We start from the raw sequence: 26,819 nt of genomic DNA, 5'->3' as shown, positions 1-26,819 counted from the left end.
TATTGGATATCATTCACCACGGCTACAGGTTTTATTTCCATACCTTGCCTCCTTTCAGGGGCATGCCAGACGTTCCTCCTCCACAAAGACTAGAGGCTCACAAACAGGTTTCTCTGTTGCTCCAACTAGGGGCCATACAGCCGGTCCCTCTGCCAGAAGTGGGCCTAGGATTTTATTCTCGCCTGTTCCTAGTACCAAAGAAGGGGAACACGTGGAGACCAATTTTGGATTTATCTATCCTCAACACTTATCTGGACATTCCCAAGTTCAAAATGTTGACGTTGCAGCAGCTTTTACCTCTGCTGGGCAAAGATCATTGGATGGTAACTTTGGATCTCAAGGAGGCTTACCTTCATGTTTCTATCAGACTAAGTTGCAGGAAGTATCTGCGTTTTCGAGCTGGGGCTTCTCACTATCAGTTCTCTGCATTGCCCTTTGGCTTATCTACTGCACCCAGAGTGTTCACGAAAGTTCTGGCTCCAGTGATAGCTTTCTTCAGACAAAAAGGAATACAGATCTATCCTTATTTGGATGACTGCCTAATTCTGGCTCAAGGAAGAGAAGAGCTTCTTCATCATTTGGATTATGTGATAGCAGTGCTAAGATGCCTAGGGTATTCTGTGAACAAAATAAAGTCCAGTCTAGTACCCTCTCAAGACATGTGCTTTCTGGGTGTGAGACTGAATACAGCATCCCAGATGGCCTTTTTAACCCCGGACAAACAAAAGAGTCTATCCCTTTACTTCCATCAACTATCTCATCAGTCCGGGCTGACTGCAAGGACAGTCCTTCAAGCCTTAGGGTTCATGGCATCTTGTATTCTGGTGCTTCCCAATGCCAAACTGCATGAGGAAGCTACAATGGTATCTCAAAAATGTATGGACACAGCACTGCCAGGATCTAGACACTGTCATTCAAATAATACCTTGCATTCAAAAGGAATTTTTGTGGTGGGCTCAGGAATGTCACCTAAACAAGGGACTCTCTGTGACCCGGCCAGAGGCGAGTCAGATTTTAACGACAGATGCCTCAGACAAAGCTTGGGGAGCTCATCTAAATGGAAAGTGGATACAAAACGAGTGGCCTGTCAGACTACAACATCTACATATCAACATGAAGGAGATGTTAGCAGTCCAGTTTGCATTAATTGCTTTCCAGGAATTGCTTCTTCCAGGGCAGGTGTTGATTCTAACAGACAACACAACTGTCATGTGGTACATCAACAAGCAAGGGGGAACGCATTCTTATCCTCTATGCAGGCAAGCAATGATTTTGTGGGAGACTGCTCTCAGTTTACAGCTCAGTCTTCAGGCAAGGTTTCTGCCAGGAGCACAGAACTCCTTAGCAGATGTGTTGAGCAGACGAATCATGGATCCCCACGAGTGGAAATTGGATCCTCATGTATTTCAGAAATTGACAGTGTCATGGGGAACTCCAGACATAGATCTGTTCGCTTCTCCACTAAACCATCAGCTGCCAAAGTTTTGCACAAAAGGTTTCATCCCACAGCTTGGAAAGTGGATGCTCTTTCTTTCAATTGGAGCAATCTTCATGTATATGCCTTTCCACCTCTGCCTCTCCTCCCAAAGGTACTTCTAAAGGTCAGACAGGACAAGCCAAGGATGATTTTAATAGCTCGGATTGGCCTCGACAACACTGGTACCCATTACTGAGAAGTCTGGTGCGGAAGCCTCCATGGCCTTTGCCTTGATTCCACACCTGTTGTCGCAGGAGGACAGCCATTTGCTAAATGTCAAGCTTCACTCTCTGCACCTAACAGCCTGGCATATTCTGTTTTGAACCAAAGTGGGCCTCCACTTCCTCAGCAAGTTTTGAATGTTATTTTGGAAGCTAGGAGGCCTAGTACAAGGAAAGTGTACGCAGACAAATGGAAGAGATTTTTGTTTTGGAGTGCAGCAAAAGATTTTGATGTTTCTGAGCCTAATTTGAGTGTGACTCTTCAATATCTTACTGAGTTACTGGACAAAGGTTTGTCTTTCTCTTCTATTAAAGTTCATGCTGCAGCAATTTCAGCTCACTATGATTGCAACCCACCATTGTTTTCTCATCCTTTGTTCAAGCAATTTCTTAGAGGGGCAAAGAATATAAGACCCCCACGAAGAGCTCCTACTCCTGCTTGGGATCTCAATTTTGTGTTGGAGAAACTCACTCTACAACCTTTTGAGCCTGCAGCTACTGCTGAGTTGAAATATTTATCTTGGAAGACTGCTTTTTTGTTGGCCATTACCTCTGCAAGAAGGGTTTCTGAATTACAGGCCCTTATGGCGGTTGAGCCTTTCTTGATTTTCCATAAGGATAGGGTATCATTACGTACTAATCCTTCCTTTATGCCTAAGGTGGTTTCTAGTGTGGCTTTGAACCAAACTATTCATTTGCCTACTTTTTACGCAAATCCCCAAAATAAAGGGGAAAAGATTTTGCACACTTTGGATGTCCACAGGCAGTTGCGTTATTATTTGGACAGAACTAAAGGATTTAGGCAGTCTCAGCAGTTGTTTGTTTCTTTTGCCTTGTGTTCTCAGGGCAAGCCTGTATCAAAACAAACGATTTCTAAGTGGATTGGGTTTTGCATTGCTTTCTGTTATTCCCATCATGGCAAGGAGATTCCAGCTGGGATTAGGCCTCATTCCACTAGGGCTACTGCCACTTCAACAGCTTTTTTGAGGGGAGTGGCAACCAAGGATATTTTGGAGGCAGCTACTTGGAGTTCTGTACATACTTTCTCTAGGCATTATCACCTGCCACTTTACTCTAAGTCCAGGGCTGGTTTTGCCACTGCTGTTTTGCAGGGCATTTTGGCAGCTCCTGCTTCCTTGTAGTTAGCCATCCTCCCTTACCTCTGCTTTGGGATTCTACCCAAGTGTTAGGACTGCAGCAATGTGAGATGAAGAACATAGTACAGTTCGAAGATCCACATTGCTGCAGTCCAATTTACCCTCCCTCCTTCCCCTCTGTAGAGGCGGTTGTGTGGGTTGGGTTGTACTTTTTGTGTATATTGTATATATTGTACATATAGTTAGTGCAGGGGTGGTTGGTTGGTTGTTTGCTGTCTTTTGGTTTTGACCTTTATTTTTAGGGTCTTCTGACATCTGGGGCAAGAAAAGACTGAGGATATGACGTCGGTCATGCGCATTTGTACCCTGACGTCCTGACGTCAGTCAAATGCGCCCTGACCGACGTCAGCCTTATACTTTGATATTCGGGCCGACCAAGGACAGCGGACTACCCAAGTGTTAGGACTGCAGCAATGTGGATCTTCGAACATCTACATTTATGGTAGGTACAAAACTGTACTTTTTTAAACAGGGTAGTCCCATGGATGTGCACCTCAGATGAGGCCAAATAACACATTAATTTCTTGGAGATGAGAGCTGTCTTCCTTTTGTTGCAGGCGTTTCAAGTCCTTCTCTCCAAAGGTGTAGTGTGCATCCACTCAAACATTGTTTATTGTATTGTGTTGAAATTCAAAAGAAGGGCAAAACTTTTTTACCTCCTCTGTCAAGAAGCCATGTAGGTTTGGGAATCGGGAGTTTCCTTGCATCACTTTCTAATAGCAAAGCACATCCCAAGACATCCATCTTGGTTGTGGACAGGTTCATTAAGCAGACTCTGCTCAAATATGAATGGTCTCTGAAGAAGTCTGTAGCCCTAAAGATGTTTTGCAAGTGGAACAAGCTTTTCAACTCCAAGTGCAACAAGTTTTCTACATTGCCTTCCAACAGGGGCATCACATCTGGAAATTCCCAGCTCGGCAGTCCACTTCATGATTCTCCACCAGCTTACTCATTAACAGCAGGCATCTACTACAAAGGATAACCACAGGTCTCACTTGACTCTAACTTTACCTTGAGACTGCAAATAAATCTTATATTTCCTACCTGCCATTAGTGCTGTAGTTGGTAACCAACCAGAACCTGCCTTATACCTCTTTTATTTTTCATAGTAATCTTACTGGCTTTTCTATTAAAACTCTTTCACTATTTATAGTTACTACCACCCCTAAGCTCTCCCTACGTTCTCTGCCCATATTTTCTAACTATCCTAACACTTCTCTACACACCTACCTTCTCCACTGATTGTTTTTTGTGTGCATTCCTCTCTTTGCTCATCCAGCTAGCTGGTGCAGCCCCGCTCCGTTCACCCTCGCTACACTTGGGCTCACTTTGCTCCCCTATCCTACGCCCAATTGCCACCCACCCTCACTACATCTACATTTATCTTTTCACATAACCACACCTTCTACCTCATTACCCAGTCAAGTACATCTACCCATATCAACCCCCTCCCTTAATTAACTCCACTCTACTACTTTTCCTATCAGTGGTACATCAACTATCACTCCCAAACCCTACCCTGCACAATTCACTCATCTTATTAACATCTTACTAGTACATATTACTTCCATAATTGTACTACTTACACTTTCTCTTTTCACCTCTTACCATACCCACCTACAGGTAACCCTACATTATGCAGGTACTGCTGCCTCTCATCATAAGTACATTCAATCTTACTTCTCTGTCTCTTCCTCTATCCTTACCCTATCACCCACCGACTACTCATACTTTAAAATACTACCTTACCCCAAATATCATCAGCCCTCCCTAAAATTCAACAGACAAATCGCAAAACTCCTGCAGTCCATTCCCTACATTGCCTCTAAATTATCTCGCTCTGAGGATATTCATCCCAACCCTGGACTAACAACTACTACAAACCTACCCCCTGGAAATTCCCCTTCTCCCCAATAGTCTAAATCAACTTCGTAAGAAAACTACTGACCTACTGTTTCTAAATATAAACTTTAGAAGTATCCCCAACAAAATCCATTACCTGCGCGCCTGCCTTTCTCTATACCTGCCAGACATAGTCGTTATAACTGAGAATTGGCTAAAGCCACATATCAACGACAATTAAATTATTCCCCCCCGGGTACAGTATACTAAGGAAGGATAAAAAGGACAAAAAAGGTGGAAGCAGTGCTGTATTATTTAAAAACCATCTCACAGTGCAAATACTAAGTATACAATATCTCTCTGTTGACAGTGCAGAAATATTGTTCACCCAATTGCAACTCAACGCCAAAAAACTTAATAAACATAATTGGATGCTATATACCTCACGGCAACAGTGTACCAAAGTTCTTCATTAGCACTCTTCAAGAAAAATCTTGATGAGTGGATGGGAAATAGGAAATACACCCCGGGGATCACTTCTGTGTCTCTGCTCGATAGTGGCACAAGAAAATAACTTTCTTGGGTGGTGTAAACCAGGGAACCTTGTTGGCTCGGCTTATGTAGGCCCTCAGGCCGATAGCCTAGTACCTACCTATGAACCTACCCATTCTAGAAAATCTGCTCCATTGGTCCTGTTTATCTCTCCAAAATAAAATCATCATTCTGGGTGAGTTTAATATAGATTGGCTATCCTGTAACTCTTCCACCCTAACAAATCATATTAACCTCCATGACTTTTATCCAAGCCATCCAAACTCCAACAAGAATTGACAAGGCAACTAACAGGGAATCAATCCTTGACTGGATTTTAACTAATAAACCTAGCCACCCCTCTTTTACAGGTTGCCTCCCTGATGGTCTAAGCGATATCTGCCAACCTTCCTTCCACGACAACGCAACCATAATCCCAAAGGTGCAGTCTATCGTTTTGTTAGAAAGAAAAAACTTCAACCCCATCAATTTCACAGTAGAGCTAAAACATTGCAATTGGGCACCTCTGAAATACCTGGAATTAAATCATGCAGTTACTTACTTTAATAACACCTTCTTAAATGTATTAGATCTTCATGCCCCTCCTAGAACCATATGAACCAGATCTAATCCCACTCCATGGCTTACCAAAGAAACCAAAGCCCTCCTCAAAGCTAGAGATAAAGCATGGGATCACTGGAAAACTGATAAGTCCCCAGCTGCAAAACAAAAATATCAGGAGCTTGGGAATAAAGCTAAGAAACTAGTAAAACCTGACAAAATTAATTACTACTCCAATCTTCAAATCAAGCACCAAAATAGCCCTCAAAAATTTTTGGCAGCCATTAACAAATTACTACTACCAGGCAAAACTGGCACCCCCTCTCCCACCTTAGTAAATAACTCTGACAGCATTCTCACTCAATTTAATAAATTCTTTACTGAAACAATACTGACCCTAGCCAACCAACAGAAAAATCAACACACACCCTTCCTCTGAACCCATCACTACTCCAATAAAGAATAGCTCCTTCAAATTCCAGTCAGTCTCTATAGATAGGATAAAAAATACCTCAAAAAACTTAAGCCCACTACTCTGGCTGCTGACAAATTACCAAGGGGAATTCTAAAAATTGCTGCCGATGCAGTGGCCTACCCTATAGCCATTCTAATTAACAGATGCCTCTCAGAAGCCACAATCCCAGTGATATGGAAAATATCTCACATAATCCCCCTACATAAAGGAGGTAACTTCACAGAGCTTACAAACTACTGACCTATAGCAATTCTATCCCCTCTAGCAAAAATCCATGAAAAGTGCATACACTTCCAAATGATTCACTCCTTGCACACACATAGGCTCTTATCAAACACCCAGCGTGGCTTCCGTCACTTCCATTGTACCACCACTGCCTTATTGTCCTTCTCCAATACAGTAAACTCTTATAGAAATGCTGGTAAATTTGTTTCTGCCTACTTTCTTGACCTCTCAAAGGCTTTCGGTATGGTTAGACATTACATTCTTATCAAAGAACTGTCTGAATTAGGACTCTCTCTTCCTGCCATAGCCTGGTTCCAGAACTGTTTAGCTGGGTGTCAGCAAGCAGTCTTGTGGAAACAAGAACTCTTCCCCCCTTCTCCCAGTTAATCTTGGTGTTCCCCAGGGTTCTGTTTTAGGCCCTCTATACCAATAAGTTCATTCCGCCACTCCCAAAGCATCTGTCATGCAATACACTGATGAGTTTACATTAATTTGTGCAGCTTCCTCACTACAGGAACTTCACACATTAACTCAGAAATGAAGCCGTGTGCATGGGGGATATGTCTTTTGGGCTGTCTCTGTATGTTGAAAATTTATCGAATGTTTGTACTATCATAGAAAATGATGAGAAAGATTTTAAGGTATATAATTACTCTAAAGTAAATATAGAAACTGATGTAGCTAATCTATTAGCAAAACGGATGACTTTTGTACCTGCTATATCATTTGATTTCACAAACACAATAATAGATTTAAAGTTATACCTTAGAAAGTTAATTTTTTCTCTTATAAACCATAGTAAGATATATGACTCTCATCAAAATTTATGGAGTATTAGTTCAACTTGCAACCCACCCCTCCATCCGAAGTTAGTCATATATGAAAAATTATGTGAACTTGATTTAAAAAAACTTGCAAAAGAACAAGAACAAGTCTCACAATTTTAATTTGACAGAGACTGAAACAGTAGCCATGGAGTACTTGCAAGGTAACAACATTAGAATAATGAAACCAGACAAGGCGTATGAGGTAGTTATTATGGGTACAGACAGTTATAATGAAAGGTTACAACTTTTATTAGAAACTGATACATATGGTGAAGTATATCTAAACAAATTAAATGGAGCATACAGAAAGATTCATGCACAATTAACGGATATATTCTTAGAAAGAAGAATTGACATCGATCTGTATAACTATCTGAACATCATTACCCCACGAATACCAGTATTTGTTAGGATTCCAAAAATGCATAAGAGTATTCAAAACCCCCCTATGAGACCTTTAGTTGATGGAAGAGGTTCCATTACTTCTTCATGTGCTCAGTTCTTCGATTATGAGTTAAAGAAAATAATAGTGAAAGAAATTCATATATGTAAAGACTCGTGGAGCTTTCTAGAACAGATAAAACATCTTATCACGTTAATAACATTTTCATCACCATAGATGTAACTGACCTTTACACAGTTATCCCACAACAAACTGGGACAGAATGGGTAAATGAAATGCTTGTAGAATACAAGGTGCCACACAGTACATTAACCTTCATTTTAGAATTATTAGAGCTGGTGTTGACTAATAATTATGTCTCTTTTAACCATAAGTATTACCTGCAAGAGAAAGGAATAGCCATGGGCTCACCGTGAGGTGGAGCCTATGCAAACCTAGTTATGGCATACTGGGAAAGACGGTTTGTCTTCCAGTCAAAGTTTAATAACTACATTAAACTATATCAAAGGTTTCAAGATGACATTTGTATTATTTGGAAAGGAACACAGGCTGAGTTATTTGAATTTTTGTCCTATATTAATGAAACTACTAGTTTCTTAAAGTTTACATGGCAATATGATTCAGTTAGCATAGATTATTTGGATGTGAATTTGATGAAAGATGATGAAGGTGGCAGATATGTGTCTAAAATTCATAGAAAAGCTACATATTCTAACACTTTTCTACATTACACAAGCTCACACCCATTTCTTCAAAAAAAGTCTGTTATGAAAGGCCAATTGGTCAGGGCTGCTCGCATGGTTACAACACATGTCAGTTTCTACGTGATATGTTCCTGAAAAGAGGTTACCCGGTAAAATCAGTGGAAGAACTAAGTATGGAAGTCATTGCTAAGAGTCTAAATGGTTATTTTCAACCTATTTTAGGCACCATTCAATTTACATCAGTCAATGGTGGGTATCAGTGAACATTAAGCACTATAGAATATAGTACCATGGTAGAACTATGCAATGGCAGTACACAACAACTTGTACAACGACTTTCAAAAAGCCTTAACTATGACTTTTAGCCAGGACGCTAAGTTTTTAACTTCTATTTTTGAAAAAAAATGGCCAATTCTGTTAGAGGATGCTAACATCAGGAAGCACTTAGGAGTTAAACCAGCTATTGTATATAGAAGAGGTAATAATTTTAATGATTTATTCAAGAACAGACAAGTTCCCTTTCATGTAAATAAACAAGGAACTTTTAGATGCGGAGCTTGTTCATGGTGTCATATGGTAAAAGTAACTGATAATATAACTATTAGAAACATTAGACATCAGATAAAAGGGAAATATTCTTGTAATTCTAGAGCAGTGGTTTATTTGGCCATGTGCGATTCATGCTCTGGTTTCTACATAGGAAAGACTGAGCGTAAGCTAAGTCAAAGAATCTATGAGCATGACTACACTATTAGGAAAAACAATCTGAATAATACATTGGCCAAACATATTTCTGACAATGTGAACCTTACATTTTCCTTTGTAGTAATTGATCAAGTCACTATTGATGAAAAGAAGCCGTGGGGTTTACAGTTAGAAATAAATGAGCTAAAATGGCAAATCCACTTTCAAGCAGACAGTTGGCCTGTCATCAATAATCGCACTTCTATCTCGGCCATATTGAAACTAAAAGCACTTGAAAGAAAAAAGGTTTTAAAACAACAAAAATAAGGTTGCTTAACAACTGGTAACAATACACAGTTTTATACATTAATTTGTACATTCATACACACATTTAAAAATATACTCTTTTTGAATATTAGTTGTATTAAATTGTTTTTAATGTAGCGTTGACAGTTTTTGGTTTATATGAGGCAACAGTTTTATGTTCAGCTGTATATCATGATGACTGACACTGTCTTTAACCAGTAGAAGTAAATGTTATGGTATTTAAGGTGAATGCATGTAGAATAGTTTGTCTGATGAAGTTTGAAACTTGTTCAAACGAAAGCGCTAACCTTTTCTTTGTTACTGGAATCATTAAATACTTGGTGTTTTTATACTTCTCAACTTGTGGTTCCATTCATTTCAACATTTGAACATTGCTCCAGAGGTGCTTGGACTTCAGCCTTGTGTGTTTTCGTATCAGTTTGGTGATTTTGTGTTTTATTAACTCAGAAATCTGTCCTCTCTATAGAAACATGGCTATCCAATATCCAACTCATCCTAAACCCTGCTAAAACCAAACTACTACTCTTTAAACCCACTAAGTCCACCTCATCAACTTCTACCTTTAATATCATGTAAAAAAAAACTACTCTCTCTTCCACAGAGCACACCAAACTCTTGGGCATTGAGATTGATAACAATCTAAGATTTGATATTCATATTTCCCAGACCATCAAGAAAGTTCACAAAAAACTAGGTACCCTCTATAGAAATAGATAATTCCTTACCCAGCAAACAAAAGCTACTATATCTCTCACTCACCTTATTTCTATCCTTCTCTATGTCTTACCAACCTTAAAAAGCAGACCTAGCTAAGCTTGACTCCTGCTACAACAAAATAGCTAGATTTGCCTCTGACTCCCCATTTAGATCTCACCATTGCTCATCCTTGACGCTGCTCAACTGGCTGGAACTTCCTCAACTCCTGCATTACAACCAACTCTTTTTGACCCATAAAATTTTATATCAACCAGAAAAAACCCTGCATTGCAAAGCCGACTTCACCTCCACACCAATAACGGAACTCTTCACTCCAGTAACAAACGTATTCTCACAGTAACTAAGTCAAATAATACAGCAGGTGATGCCCTCTTTTCTAATTATGTATCCAAAATATGGAATGTTCTGCCCTATAACATAACTACTATGACATCCTTCATACAGTTCAAAAAAACATTAAAACTGCATCTCACTAATAACTGGCTATGCTCTTGCACGTCACCAGGCTAGACCCTCCACTATGTTCGACCCTACACCACCTTAACTATCTCACCTCAAGAGGAACAGATAGGTCTATACTCTATTACTGTAGAAATACATACAATATAATAAAATAGATTGTTATGGTTTAGACCCCAATAATCTTTAAGAAGTTGTTGGTTTACATGACTCCCTCCAGCAATGATTGAGGTCATTATGTAGATGTATTTAGACTAATGAAACTATTACTGTAAGATTTCTCTGTTTTCACTAATTGTGACTGCTGTGTATGAATGTACTACTAATAGACTTGCTGCATTTTTATCTAAATATACTTTGTAGCTTTTTTGTTGCATGTTATTCATATGTGTGGAGCTTTTCTCCCTGGGCCTCCACTGAAAATGGACCTGTGACCAGTGGAGTATCCCGGTTAACAAATGTAAAATAAAATAAATAATTGTCCAAGACTGGGCCCTCAGGTTCCTTTACACCTTTCCCTCAGTGGTACTCATTTAGAAACTCCTACAGAAAACCAAGATGTACAGAGCCAAGGCAGTTCTCATAGCCTTGTTCTGGCTAAACCAGATGTGTTTTCTCCTGCTTTGGCCTCATCTAAGAAGAAAAACCCTTTCCCTACATCACCCTCAACTGCTGTCTCACCTATTTGGCTGGCCTCCCCCAGACTTTCAGTCGGTACAGTTAAGTATTTGGTTTCTTTACATCCAGTGATTTCCAAAGATCCTTCACTCCTGTCCTAAATTATACAATTAGTTAATTAATTACAGCTTTGTGGAAGCCTTCATCCAAGAAAATAGGGAGAGGCAAATGACATAAGTTCTTTGTATAGGCAAACAAACAAGACAGATATATTTTCTCAGCTCCAGTTTCTAAAATCCTGGTATTTGTGATAGAACTTTTTCATTCAGGGGATCAGCTACTCCTACGTCAAAGTTCACTTGGCAGCAGTTTCTTCCTATAGTCAAGGTTTTGTATCAGTCTTCTCGGCCTCCCCCAAGCTCTGCAAAGCATTCCTAAAGGGAGTCTTCTATTTTAGGCTACCACTGACTTGACCTTCTCCTCCATAGGACTTAAATTTTGAATTGGAAAAACTTAACTTTTCCCCATTCAAACCTGCTAATTTAACCAAAATTAAATTAATGTATTGAAAAAACCTTTTCCTGTTGGCCAATACATCTGTATCATCTTCCACATTGAAGAAAATGCAGAATGTAGCAAAACTGTCATTATCCAAGGGGTTATCTGACTGTGTCAAATGTTGCTGTTCATTTAGCAACACACTGTTGCCTTACAAACCAAGAGCAGACTCTGTCTGGGCTGAAGCAACCTCAGTGCCGTTCCTCAGAAAACTGCCCTTAGATGAAATTTGTGCAGCTGCATCATGATCTTCTTTACATACATTTCCTAAACGTTAATATTTAATGTTAAGTTGTCAATCTCGCCTTCATTCTTGCTTGATGGGTTCGGAGCCGATCCTCGGCTCCGACTCGGCACTTGCTAAGCTCGAGAGTCACTTTTACCAGCTCGAGGCAGCCCCATATCCCATGATGCAAGGCGGTAAGTACCCAGATCTCGTTTGCCGCTTCGCTGATGAGGTTCTCCTTTTACCAGCTCCTGGTAAGTGAATTGTTACTTTACTATTTTAGCCCCTTTTTACAAAAAAACTTAAAATTATTAGTTTTAACTTAGTTTTAAACTCTTTCTGACAGAAAATTTCCCTGTCTCCTCATAACTTTTAGTCAGACTTTCACCCATCCCATCCCCCCCTGTTAGGGTGTGTGTGTGTGTCTGTTATTGATACGTTTTGGTAAATTTAATTTAATTTCTTGGACTGGTGTTGTGTGTGTGTGTTTATCACCATGTCTAAAGAAAGGGTCTCAGGCTTTAAGAAGTGTGACTCGTGCTGTCAGAAGATGTCTCTGACACGCGGTCACACTTCTTGCCTTTACTGTCTGGGGCCTCTTCACCTGCAGGACTCCTGTGCTATATGTCATTCCTTTAGCCAGAGAGTCCTGCAGGAAAGAAGAAATAAATTGATTTTGAGGGGCCTTCTTAAGCCGGAGGGCTCTCCGGCTAAGTCGGCCCCATCTAAGACTTCTAAGTCTTCCAAGGCCCAGGCTTCTGTGTCCAAGCCTGTGGCCTCGGCTCCGACTCATTCAGAGTCGAGATCGGCTCCGGCTGGAGCCGATTCTGGTTTACCTAAACCTTCGGCACCGGTGGCTATCGGTGCCAACTCTGGTTCGACCACTACGGTGTCGGCTCCGATCGGTTCCGACCACCATGTGGCCCAGGCATCGGTGTCGGCTCCGACACCCTTACATTTATGGCTGTATCGGCTCCGACTGGAGCCGATGCATCAAAGCTACCTGTCGGTGCCGATAAGTTGTCGGCTCCGACAGTTTCAGTGGTTTCATCGGCTCCGATGGTTCCTTCGAGGAAGAGGTCTATGTCCCCTTCCTTGGAGCCGATACTTTCGGCTCTGGCTTCGCCTCTCCTCTCGGAGCGGAGCCATCGGAGCCGATCTTCAAGGTCATCCAGGCTTTCTGACCATTATTTGGAGAGAGTGGTCAGTAGATTACTAAAGTCACAGGCACTGGCCCAAATGCTACATAGTCCGTCTCAGCAGACGACTATTAGTCCACACCCCATTGCAGTTCCTCCTTCGACTCTACCTCAGAGTTTGGAGTTGGAGTCTTCGGGAATAGTTTCTGCTATGGCTGAGGGACAGATACCCCTTTCTACTCCTTCAGCCTCTACTCTTATCTCCTCTTCGAGACCTTCCTTAGAGGGATTCGGTGGCCGGGCTTCCCTGGTCTCCTCCGAGGGGGTGAGTGGCATCGGACCCTTGTCCGAGCCCGCTCTTCCCCTTGGAGCCTCGGCCCTGGTGGGTCCTGGTGTTCCTAGTTCTTCGGAGCGGGTTCTCTCGGACCTTCCTGGGAGGGGGGCCTTCGAGGTGATGAAGAGTGTGCTGGCCACTGGTCTCAGCCAGCAGTCTGTTCCCTTAGCTCCTCCCTCTATGGTGCCTGTTGACATCTCTGCCACTTCTCTTGCTCCAGGACCCAGAGATCCTCCGCCTCAGGTTTCCCCACTGGGAATATCCCCCTCTTCCGAGGATTCTCCTGATTTGTCGGGGGATCCTCCGCGGAAGAGGACATGTAAGAGGAAACACGTAGACTCCCCCGAGTCTATCACTTCAGATACTGACTTAGATGAGTCAGAGGGATCCCCAAGATCCCCCTCTGAGGATGTCTCCTTCTCAGACATCCTAGAACTCCTTAGACAGAGGGGAAACTGGCCCACCAGTAATCCCTCTGAGGATGAGTCAGTATACCTAGAGGCGTTTGGATCTCGGCCCTCCACCTCCTGGGTGTCTCCGCCTTTCGACCCCCTTATGCAGGTGATTGCTCGAAAGGCGTGGGCTGCTCCTGACTCTGTAGAGCCTGTCCCTAGGAGGCCTTCCAAATTTATTACTGCCCAGTCGGACAAGCAATTCCTTACAAAAGGTGTCCCTGCTGATGCCATGGTGGTGGCGACTGCCACCAAGAAGGAACTTGCAGATCCTTCCGTACCTGTCCATCCTCCTAATAAGGACTCTGGGACCATGGACAGATATGGTAAGCGGATGTTTTCTTCAGCGACCTTTGCTATGCGTTCGCTGAACTACCTTTGTCATTTCACCAGACTCCAAAGGGATATCCTTAAGGAGCTAGGTAAAGTTGTGCAGGATCCTACAGCTGCGGGGGCTCAGGAAAAAATTGCTTTGCAGCTAGGAACCCTTAACTCCATTGCAAACTCCTCCATGCGGCTGATATCATATGCTGCTGATGGAGCGAGTAGGGCCGCAGGTACAGGTGTGGCTCTTAGACGCCAAGCCTGGATGCGGCTATGTAATTGCAGATCCCTTTAAGGCGTCCTTCACAAACTCTCCCTTTGATGGGTCAGCTTTGTTTGGCCCTCAAGTGAAGGAAACGTTGACCAGGTGTGAGCAGGACGGCAAAACTCTTTCTGCCATAGGAGTCCGTTTTTCCACCCCTTCTAGACCTTATCCCAAAGGACAGAAGGGTGGCAAAATGTGGTTCCATAAATCCCAAGGAGTCACGCCCGGATTCACGTGGTCAGTTTACCCCTAGAGGCAGAGGGGTAACAACAACAGGCCGCTCTAGAGGCAGAGGGGGTCCACAAAACCAGGGAAACAGAGAGTCTCTCTCTGACAAGCCCTTTCAGCATCCCTGAGATGTTGCCCGGCTGTCCCTCCTTGGAGGCAGTCGGGGGAAGACTATCGCTGTACCCAGAAGCCTGGCGTTCTCTCATTCAAGACAGATGGGTACAGTCGATCATATCCGAGGTTACAAAATTCCTTTCGAGGAAAGTCCTTTCTATCCCTCAAATTCCCTTCCAGATGTACCACCCGGTCTAAGGGAAATTGCAGAGTTAGAAGTCTCAAAACTACTGCAAAAAAGAGCCATTCAGCCAGTTACAACAGACCATTCAGAGCCCGGAATCTACTCAAGGTTCTTTTGGTCCCCAAAAGACGGGAGACTGGAGACCAATATTGGATCTCAGCAGACTCAACAAGTCTGTGAGGAAGACAAGATTCGAATGGTCACTCTTCAGTCGATTCTGCCCTTCTTGCAGAAGGACAACTGGATGTGCTCAATAGATCTTCAGGATGCGTACTATCACATAAAAATTCACAGACGCTCCAGGAGATTTCTCCGCTTCGGCTGGGGTCCAGTCATTTCCAGTTCAGAGCCCTGCCCTTTGGTCTCACCACAGCCCCAGAGTGTTCACCAAATGCATGGCAGTGGTCACGGCTCACCTGAGACGTCAAGGATTCCAGGTGTTTCCGTATCTCGACGACTGGCTCCTGTCAGCCACCACCAGGCATCAGCTTGTTCAAGCCAGGGATTACACAATAAATCTTTGTTCTCATTTGGGCATCTCGATCAACTTGAAAAGTCATCCTTATTGCCCTGCCAGTCTATTACTTTCATAGGCGCAAACTTAAACACTGTTCGGATGTCAGCTACCCTTACAGACCAAAGAGTTTCAGACATTCAAAGTCATGTCAGGATCATTCTAGCCAACAAGAAAGTACAGGCCAGAATGGTTCTAAAGGTGTTAGGTCTCATGGCTGCGGCCATTACTCTTCTTCCCTGGCTCGCTTCTACATGCGCCTTCTTCAGTGGATGTTGCTCATTCAGTGGTCTTACCAACAACTTCCAATCGTCACCAAATTCTGGTGACACAGATTTGCAAAAATCATCTTGCTTGGTGGATCACTTCTCCCCAGATTCACCAAGGCAGACACTTTGTACCCCCATCCTCGGTAGCCACTGTCACCACGGATGCCTCCCTGATCGGGTGGGGGGGGCATTATCAGGGCAGGATGGTTCATGGGACGTGGCAACCGTTCGAGTACCACCTGCACATAAATGTCCTAGAGATGAGAGCAGTGCTTTTAACGTTGCAAGCCCTCAACGACTCTCTTCCTGTAGGGACAATTGCAGTCCACACAGACAACATGTCTGTAGTTTGGTATATCAACAAACAGGGTGGAACCAAGTCCTACCCCTTGTGTCGAGAAGCGCTCAGACTGTGGCAATGGGCGATCTCCTCTCATCGGTTTCTGGTAGCAACGCACATCCCTGGGAAAACCAACATTTTAGCGGACAGATTGAGCAGAGCTATTCTCATGCCTCACGAGTGGTCTCTCAAGCAATCTATAGTGGAGGAGATTTTTCTGGAATGGGGTCGCCCATGTTGTGATCTTTTTGCTACTCCCCAAAACAGCAAATGCCCAGACTTCTTCTCTCTCTTCCCTCTGTCAGGCCATCCCCCCAGAGACGCTCTGACCCAGGATTGGCCCCAGGGACTTCTTTATGCCTTTCCTCCTTTTCCTCTGATCCCTCAAGTTATCCAGAAAGCTACCATTTTCAGAGCCAAAATGATTCTCATTGCTCCTTATTGGCCTCGACAAATTTGGTTTCCGTTCCTCCATCGTCACCTTTTGGTGCAGCCGTGGCATCTGGACCCAGTGCCAGATCTTCTGGTTCACCAATCCGGTCAGCTGCACCGGTCTATCCCTTCTCTCAACCTCTCAGCATGGTTGCTCCACTTCCTTCCTTAGCCAGGCTTCCTTTGATCTCTAACCCTGTTAGAGACATCATAGTAGCTTCTTTAAAATCCTCTACCAGGAGGATTTATACAAGCAAATGGAAATGTTTCTCTTATTGGGCTAAAGCCAAGAATATTGATCCCTTCACTGCCCCAGTTCAGGCAGTTTTGGACTTCTTAGCGGAGATTTTTCATGCAGGCTCCTCTTCTTCCACAGTTAGAGTTCAATTGGCTGCTATCTCGAACTTTCATGTCGGGATCGCAGATCACAATATTATGTCCCATAGGCTTTGTAGAGCCTTCTTGAAAGGAATTTTCCTGCTAAAGCCTCCAATCAGGAATCCTCCTCCTCAATGGGATCTAAATTTAGTGCTGACATCCTTGATTCTTCCCCCCTTCGAGCCAGCTGTTTCTTGCTCCCTAAAATTTCTTTTGTGGAAAACATTATTCCTAGTAGCTATTACATCGGCCAGGAGGGTGTCTGAACTTCATGCTCTATCGGTTCGACCCCCCTATTTGGTCTTTCACAAGGACAGAGTATCATTGAGAACTAATCCGACCTTTTTGCCTAAGGTCGCCTCAAAGACTAATTTGAATCAATCCATTGATCTCCTGTATTTTTCCAAACTATTCAAACAGATCGGAACAAAAACTACATTATCTTGATGTCCACCGCCAACTCAGATATTATTTGGACAGAACTAAACAATTTAGGAAATCCGATCAACTCTTTGTTTCCTATGCGGATAACAAGAAAGGCCTTCCTGTCTCTAAAGTGACTTTATCTAGATGGCTTTCTTCTGTCATCTCTGAAATTTATCTGCTCAGGGGAAAACAGCTGTGCTCAAAACCTAAAGCACATTCAACTAGGAGCTTAGCTACTTCTACAGCCTTTCAAGCTAGACTTCCTTTAGACACTATTTGGGCAGCGGCCACTTGGGCCACTCCTCATACTTTTGTTTCCCATTACAAATTGGACTTGGCCTCCAGGGACAGAGCCAGTTTTGGCTCTACAGTCCTCAAGAGTCTATTCCATTGAGCCACCCAGGATAGAGGTGCTAGGGACGCGGTCCCATCAAGCAAGAATGAAGGCGAGATTGACAACTTAACATTAAGAAGTTATGTGCCTACCATAACGTTCCATGTTAGTTGTCTTCTCTCGCCTTCTTTCTTGCGACCCTCCCTCCTTCCCCCAGACCTGGACAGACCTTTCTACAAGAAATTATTATGCTGAAGACCATTCAGAGCTGGTCCTTCTTTCATCCTGTAGGCTTTCTTTCTTTCTTCCTTTGGGAAGTATTTATGCTTGGTGCTATTGCCCTTTGTCATCAAACGAGATCTGGGTACTTACCGCCTTGCATCATGGGATATGGGGCTGCCTCGAGCTGGTAAAAGTGACTCTCGAGCTTAGCAAGTGCCGAGTCGGAGCCGAGGATCGGCTCCGAACCCATCAAGCAAGAAAGAAGGCGAGAGAAGACAACTAACATGGAACGTTATGGTAGGTACATAACTTCTTATTTTATCCTAGTCTAGAGCCTCCTTTGGAGGCTCCATTCTCAAAGGTTTCCTTTTAGTTCCACTCGAGGCCCGCTGAAGGTTGTATCCATTCATTACAGTGTACAGACAGGACCAGCATTAATACATAAGCTATGTAATTCCTAGAATTGTAGATTTAATTGGTCTGTGTTTGTTCACTGAAAACACGCCTTCCATGTTTACCCTCCCAAGTGTACTATGTGGAGAAACTTAGAGGAGCAGTAGAGGCCTATAAATGGCTGCTGGGCATTAAGCTGTCACATATTCTGAGAGGTTATTTTTATCTTCTCAATAGTCTCCTTTTGATAGAATGATGATGTTACTCGGTCTGGAGAATTAGCTGAGAGCAGAACATTATGGGAGAGGGGTGGAGCTTGAGCTTGTCAGAGTTGTCATTGCTGTGCAAGAAGGTGTCCAGTCATCCAGTCCAGTGTCCCGACAGAGACCAACTAAATCTAGTGTTCTGGTAAATACTTGTATTGTACTGTTTTATTTAGGTTAGACCATCAGATAAGAAACATCTAAAGAAAGCAAACATTTACAGTGAAGGGGGGGAATAAGAGAATTCTCATGTGTTTTGTCACTTGTTACTGAAGTTTAAACTTGATAATAAACATGTAGGAATACACTGTACACATTTAATAAGGTGCCAGGATATGTTTGATATATGAACCACTGGCTCAAGAGTGTATTTGATTTGGAGGTAGGAGCATTTAGGAAGTTTGCTGTACACATTTGGTATTACTTGTACTTCGTAATGTATTTGATGGTATCTTAAACACGTTAATTTCTTGTCTTTCAGTGTCCTTTCCATTGTGTTTGTATTTTCACAGATAGCTTTTATATTTTTCATGATCATTTATTATATATGAATTGCTTTTTTATTACATGTGCTTCAGTGGTAATGTGAGAGAGTATTTATGTTAAATAATATTGCAGTACTGAAATCTGTTTGTTTCCTTACATTGCAGGATAAAATTGACTTACCAACCCTGAAAGAGATGCTGGAAGGCATAAGGTCTGAAAAATAAATGTTTGTATATCATCCTTTGCTTGATTGAGTTTATCTAATGTTCAGTGAAATATGCTTTCAAAGGTATCTAAAAGTCTATAGTGTTGATAAGTTAAAAATATCTGGGTCATATCACTAGTGAACTTCAGTGGAACAACAGAGTATTCTGTCTTCGCTACAGTAGCACATTGGCTGGAAACATATTTGTGGACTTATTAAATATGAAAATGGGTAAACATTTGTATTATGTGCCTTTGATTTACTTTGAATTTACTTCAAATAACCCATTGCAATGTCGGCACCCATTTTTCTTCTTTTGCCACCCTTCTATTCATAGTGCTGCATTATCTGCTTTGGCCTTTGTACCACAGGAGCAGACATTGTGATGACAAATAAAGATCCCTTGGTACACATAATCAGCCTGTTTTCTTTTCTTTTGGGTAAGTTGAAGATCCTGATTATTTTTATCAACAGCTTATTTTTTTCTTCCATGATGCCCCTCTCACTTTACTACAATGAGGAAAAATGTTTTTCTTTTTTTTTTTTTGCCTGTTTTGGTGCAGACCTATAATGGCGGTCTTGGTGTAGTCAAGAAAAGCTCTAGAGACTTGCAGGAAGAATACAGGACCTTACAGGGACTTCCTGGTTGATATCTCAAAGCCAGCTAGGAAATTCCCACCAACCTAATTGTTCATTGTACCGGTTTTAAAATTGATGAAATCCAGAGCATGGATTTCTCGTATTATCAACTCTTAATTTCTATTACTTGTGGTAAATGAGAATTGCTAAGCCCATGTTGCTATAATTTCCACAGAGGCATGTATGCTGAATGTTACTCAAACTTTGATTCAGCTATGGAAGGCTGTGTATGCTCATTCATTCTTTTCCTGTCTAGTTATCTGACACCAGAGATGAATTTAAATCATTGGCATCACTAATAGCAATTTTAATTGCTATATTTTTTGTCAAGTTGAGGTTATTGAGGTGAACATTTATTGTTATATTAAGTAGTGTTTTGAGCCCCCTATTCATGACCATCAAGAATCCATTCTCACAACTTCTGGCTGTTATTTTTTGTATTTCTGTATTGCCTTTCTATATTTTGAATACTGTAGTTTGTTTTCTTTATCTTGTGTTTTGCTTGCATTCTGTTTTAAACAGCATATTAAAACTTCAAAAGAGACCACAGCTCTCTCTGTTCTGAGTCAAGCAGAATTTTTCCCTCCCACCCATTTAAGTTGTCTTGTTAAATACCACTGTCTTTCTAGTTGCCCGCCTCTTATGTTAATCTGACCATATATCTCATTTCTCTCTACTTTCACTGGCTTATGTGAGTAATCACAAAACCATCACTTTTGAAATCCCACCCCTTCAATTATTTAAATTTATTGGCCATCCTACAGTATTTCATAGTACCAAAATACAAAAGTAACCACCCCTTTCAGTCCATCTTGCTGTTTTAAAATAGTAACTCTCCACTAAACCTTAACTTTTTAAACAGGTAAAACTCAAGTTACCTACTTTCATATCTAACTTCTCTAGTGCACACTGCAGAGTGCATTCTTTTCAATCTTACCTTTAAGCATCCCTGTTACTAGCACTTTCTCTAATACCTAAAAGATCATCTCTACTTGACTCCAAGTAGACTATTCTCTATCTGTTAAACCTAGCACTTGCTCCTACAGTACTTATTACCTTGATACGCACTCTTATAGATAGCACCCCAAAAGGCAAAACCCCATTTCTCAGTCACCCACATCCCCGGAATCTCTTTTAAAGTTTTTGTCTAGTCCTTCTAGCATGTCGAGGATCAGTTGCTACTGTCCTCTCCTGCTCAGCTGGTGAACCTGGGAATATTGTGGCAATGTTACAATTGCCTCATGTACACTGACAACCCTCTCCTCCTCCCACAAAACACAAATACATGCGAGAGTTGCAACTGTACGGCCAAACTGGAGGCTGAGCTCTCTCAACATAGGACTGGCAAGACCAGTCAGGAGGAGAAGGTTACCACACACACTATAGACCCAGTCTCACATAGTACCATCACAACCTCAAATCATACACATAAACACACAAAGACATACTTGGCGGCTCTGATCAAAAATCTACCAAAACAGCAGAGGCCACCAAAGCAGACACCCAAACAACCACCACCTCAGAACACAACACCTGCAACACATAGACCTCACAGTCAGAGTGTCAAACAGTCACAGCCCTTAAGGCCAAACACAATGCCAGACACACTAGTCATTGGTGACTCCATAGTCAGACACACTGGCGTCCCGCTCACCAGACTGAGTAAGGAGAAGGTCACAGTAAGCTGCCTGTCGGGTGCTAGAATCCGCCACATAACGCAAGCACGCAGGTCTCTCAACAGCAGGTACAAATCGACTCAGTCATTGTCCACGCTGGTGTAAACGACCTGAGGCGTACCTCCTTGGACTACATGAAAAGAGACATTGAGGAGCTCTCTGATTATGTAGCCCAGGCAGGTATGACCCTGACCTTGAGCAGTATCCTACCTTCACCAAGAATGATGCCACAATACAGAGATAAGATGATCAGCTTTAACAATTGGCTTAAACTCTGGTGTCATTCAAAGGGGATCAATGTCTGTCTGCCTGGGATGACATGCTGGACAAGCCACGCTGCCAAGGACGGCTTGCACCTGTCACCCTGGGATTCGGATATTGGCAAAGGCTCTTGCCACCCCATAGTGCCTTTTTAGGCAAGGCTCAAATTCTAAACCTACCACCCTAGAACACAAAAAGGAAAAAACTAAGGGTAATGCTGCTCAATGCCAGAAGTCTAAATCTCAAAATGCACGCTCGAGGCCCTTCTCAGTATGGAGAACATCGATGTCTGTGCAGTGACAGAAACCTGGTTCAAGGCTCCTGAGAGCACCCCAGCACTATCAGGTTTTACCTCTTATCATGCGTTCCGCCCCAAAATCCGGACAATACCAAGAAAGGAGGGGTATCCATATTCATCAAAGACACCCACACCTCAAGACTGGTGGCAGCATACGATGCATCGGAGACCATCCAGGTGCAATTAACCATAGGCAAGACTGCTCTGCAAATTGTAGCATGTTACAGGCCACCCTCACAAACTCAGGAACCTCACATGGCCTTCCTGAAAACACTAGAGGGGATAAATGTATCACCAAACACCATCATACTAGGTGACTTCAATTACCCTAATATAGACTGGGAACACTACTCAAGCCCAAACACCCTAGCCCAAAAGTTCCTGGAATTCATAAACTCAAATGCCATGGAACAACTAGTCACCATCCCCACAAGAGGAGAAAACATACTTGATCTCATCATCACGAACATGGGAGCACAATGTTCAACACCGAAGTATACCCCTCACTGGTGAGATCAGATCACAAACTAATCTCGCTGGAGGTCCTCATCCCACCCCACCTGAAATAAAAAGACCACAGTAAAGAACTTCTCAAAGCCGACTTCACACTTCTAAAGACTAGTGTGGTCTCCTTTAAGGCCCCCGAGGCGGAAAACAGTACTCAAGCCGCTGAATCACTTACAAATGCCTTCTACCAGCACCTGCAGGACTGCATGGATAAGGCAATCCCAAGCAAAACAAAGACTCTTTGTACCAAAGGCAAGCGTCCAGTCTGGTGGACCCCAGCCATAAACAAACTCTACAACAAAAGGAGGAAGCTACTACAAGATAGAGCAAAATCCTTAAAAGGTAAGACACCCTTGATCACTATAAGTAAAAAACTAAGAGCTCTCATAAAATCATCCAAACCAAATTTTGAGAGAAAAATAGCTAAAGACTCAAAAGACAATCATAAGGCCTTCTTTAGCTATGTTAGAAACCTGGGAGGAACCTCCCAGATATGCTCAGAACTAGTTCAAAATGATGTGAAGATTACTGATCCTACAGACATTGCCAACATACTGGCTGACAGGTTCAGTGCAAACTTCTCCCCCCCTCCCCCCCAAAAGGAGAGATAACTATACCAAGCGATTGCAGCCCCCCAAACATCTCCAACGCCCAAGTGAGAACTGCTCTCTCCAAAGCAAAAACACAGCATCCATGGGACCTGATGGTGTCCCCGGCTGTGTGCTCCACGAACTCAACGAGGAATTAAACCCACAGCTAGGACAGCTGTTTAATCATAGTCTTACCTCTGGATCGTGCACTCCAGGAGTGGCGCACTGCAACTGTGGTCCCACTTCACAAAGGCGGTGCCTCCACCGACCCTGGAAATTACCGGCCCATTAGCTTGACAAGCCTTATCTGCAAAGCCATGGAGAGGATCATAATGGACCTCATAAATAAAGACATAGGGAATTTGCAGACTTTGGATCCATCCCAGTTTGGCTTTGTCAAAGGCAGATCATGCCTTCTAAACTTGGTTGACTTTTTGAAACAGTCACCAAAGCCATTGATGAGGAAAGGCAGTCCATACAGCCTACCTCGATCTGGCGAAGGCCTTGATACAATACCCCACTCGGGTATCATTGAAAAACTCATCAGCTTAAATGTTAACCCATACATCACAAGATGGGTTGCAAACTGGCTGAGTGACAGAACCCACAGGGTCAGAGTTGCTGGCGCCATGTCAGACTCAAAGCCTGTCACAAGTGGTGTACCACAGGGCTCAGTCCTGGGCCCACTCTTGTTTGGCATCTACTTTTCCAGTACAAGCAAACACAGGAGGGTATGGCTGACAAAGTTTGCAGATGACTGCAAACTGGCCATAGTATAAAACACATCTGACACAGATATCCTTCAGAAGGGTCTCACAGAAACGGATAACTGGTGCCAGAGCCATGGCCTAAAGTTAAATGCCAAAAAATGCATAGTCATACCCTTCGGGAAAAACAAGGTTACCCCTAGCTACCAAATAGGTGGCAATCCACTGAGCATAGAAGAAGTTATCAGGGACCTGGGGACCCAGGTTGATAGTAGTCTGTCATTCGACACCTATGTAGCTAAAGTAGTTAGGAAGACCTTCTACATTGCCCACCTTATTATGAAGGGATTCTCATCTAGATAAAGGGAGGTCATAGTCTCCCTATACTCATCACTCATCAGACCAATGATTGAGTACAATGCCCCATTCGGAATGTATCTGACCCGACACTTGCAGCAGCTGGAGAGGCCACAAAAGTTCCTCACCAAAAGGATAAAGGGTCTCAAACATCTGTCCTATGCTGCCCGACTGAAAGAACTCCAGCTCTATTCAGTCGCTTACGGCTGGCTCAGAGGTGACCTTTGCCTAACATACAAGGCCATGTCAAACCCAGATTTGATGAATATGCTTCACCTCAAAAAATCTAGATCCGTCAGAGCCACGGCTATTAATAGGACGCGCTGGAGGGATAGATTCATCACCCAAAGACTCCCTATGCTGTGGAATAAAATCCCGGTATATGTGAGGCAGAGCACCTCGCTGGCCTTGTTCAAGAGAAATCTTGACCAATGGATGGGAGATCGCAGATATACCCCAGGGATTACCTCAGTGTCACTGCTCAACAGAGGCACAGCAAAATAATGGGTATAGTTCCCCATACTAAAGGGGTGGCGTAAGCCACAAAACTATGGGCTAGGCTTGTAAATGCCCTCGGGCAGATATCCTAGTATGAACCTATGAAACCTATGAACCTATGAACCAAAAGCAACAGTAAAGGCAGGTGAGAAGTAGGAGTCATGTCTGTCATGAAGTGGAAGGGGGGGGGGTTCATAGATTTTATTTGGATAATTCTAACTCCTCTCCATTTGCTCCACAACATGTCATAGTGCCCTGTATGCAGAGAGAGACTACAAGAATACATTTCCACTCACGTGTGATGCTCAGCCAAAGTGTTGTACATTCCTTGATGGGCCCATACTCTACTAGAGAGCCTTTTCCAAACGTTCTTTCTGGTTTTCCGGAGATGGCAGTGTTATGATAAGACTCTGCCAACACTGTCCCACAGGGACGTAAGAGTCAACATCACCCTTCACTCTCATCTCTTTCTGCTGATTTCACGAGTGTTCTGACTGTTGATCCAGACCCTTGGTTACCTATGGCACAGTCAGAGCTAAAGATGTTGTCCAGTTACATCCATTTTATCTTATTTGAGGTACTTTATTATTGAAATGTACTGGAAGGATTTAAAACTTTTGTATATAAAGTAAAATTTACTTACTCTGTCATGTTACTTTTTAAAACAATAATAATAAAATTAATTAAATTTATGTTGCTATCTCATAATACTACTAAAAAATATTTAACCCCATTCATGTTGCCATCCTACCTCTCTCTCCCTTTTCAAAGTAAAATCTACTTAATGATTTAAGTACCTGGCCCTGAAGCATTGGTAGCTCTTGTATAGAAATGCACTGTTTTGAGTCTTAAGATACTTTGCAGTAGTTTTTACAGATTTATCCAAGCACCACAAGTATGTCCAAAGATGCATTAAAAAGTCGACAAGTATCTATAATGCAGAATGTGGTATGTTTCTTTATGTAGAAGTGTTATACACGTTGTTTCAGGACTTCCCAGAAGATGACTTGATAGAAGGACCAGTGTCATATCATGGTAAAACTGCAGCTTATTAAATTACTGAGTTATCAAGAATTATTTATCTAGGTTGCTGAGGGAACAGTGAAAAAAAGACCTGCCACCTGAACTATTTGCTAATTTGAAGGATGCATTGATTTTACTATAACCTGAAGCAGTATTCTGAATTTAAGATGCTGTTGCAGTTTTAAGATACATACAGTGGACATAAAAAGTGTACACACCCCTGTTAAAATGCCAGGTTTTTATGATATAAAAAATGAGACCACAATAAATCATTTCAAAACTTTTCCCACCTTTAGTGTGACCTGTACAGGTACAATTCAATTGAAAAACAAATCTGTTAGGGAAAAAATATAAAAATTAAAAAACGTACAGTAAGCTGGTTGCATAAGTGTGCACTCCCTTAAACTAATACTTTGCTGAAGCACTTTTTGATTTAATTACAGCATTCAGTTTTCTTGGGTACACACCTGCCATCAATTAAAGAGACTGTGATTAACCCCAAATAAAGTTCAGCTGTCGTAGTAGGATTTTTCCTGACATTTACTCAGTTGCCTGCTACAGCAAAAGCCATTGTTCTCAGAGAGCTTACAAAGCATCAAAGGGATCTCATTGTTGAAATGTAGTCAGGAGAAGGGTACAAAAAGATTTCCGCAGCATTGGTACCATGGAACACAGTGAAGAAAATATGGGACAACAGTGATGTTGCCAAGAACTGGACATCCCTCCAAAATTGATGAAAAGACAAGACAAAAATTGGTCACGGAGGCTGCCAAGAGACCTACAGCAACACTGAAGGAGCTGCAGGAATTTCTGGTAAGTACTGGTTGTGTATTACATGTGACAACAATCTCCCGTATTCTCCATATGTCTGGGCTATGGGGTAGGGTTGCAAGACAGAAAAATGTCCAGGCCTGGCTAAAATTTCCAAAACAATACATGAAGTCTCCCA

At 42.5% G+C, this 26,819-nt stretch overlaps 1 protein-coding gene across 2 annotated transcripts in view; it reads left to right on the top strand.

Annotated features, from left to right (window-relative positions):
- Nucleotides 1-26,819, top strand: part of BBS1 (Bardet-Biedl syndrome 1) — a 1,329,035-nt gene that overhangs the window by 182,525 nt on the left and 1,119,691 nt on the right. For both annotated transcript variants that reach the window (XM_044078217.1, XM_044078216.1), the window contains one exon: nucleotides 19,274-19,320. In XM_044078217.1, the coding sequence (XP_043934152.1) occupies nucleotides 19,274-19,320 (47 nt within the window). The remainder of the gene's footprint in view (nucleotides 1-19,273; nucleotides 19,321-26,819) is intronic.

The sequence above is a fragment of the Protopterus annectens genome, chromosome 7.part0, assembly GCF_019279795.1.
Source record: "Protopterus annectens isolate FY-2018-M chromosome 7.part0, PAN1.0, whole genome shotgun sequence".
Taxonomy (NCBI): Eukaryota; Metazoa; Chordata; order Ceratodontiformes; family Protopteridae; genus Protopterus; species Protopterus annectens.
Note: the sequence above shows the minus strand (reverse complement) of the source record. Positions and strands in the feature narration are given on the sequence as shown.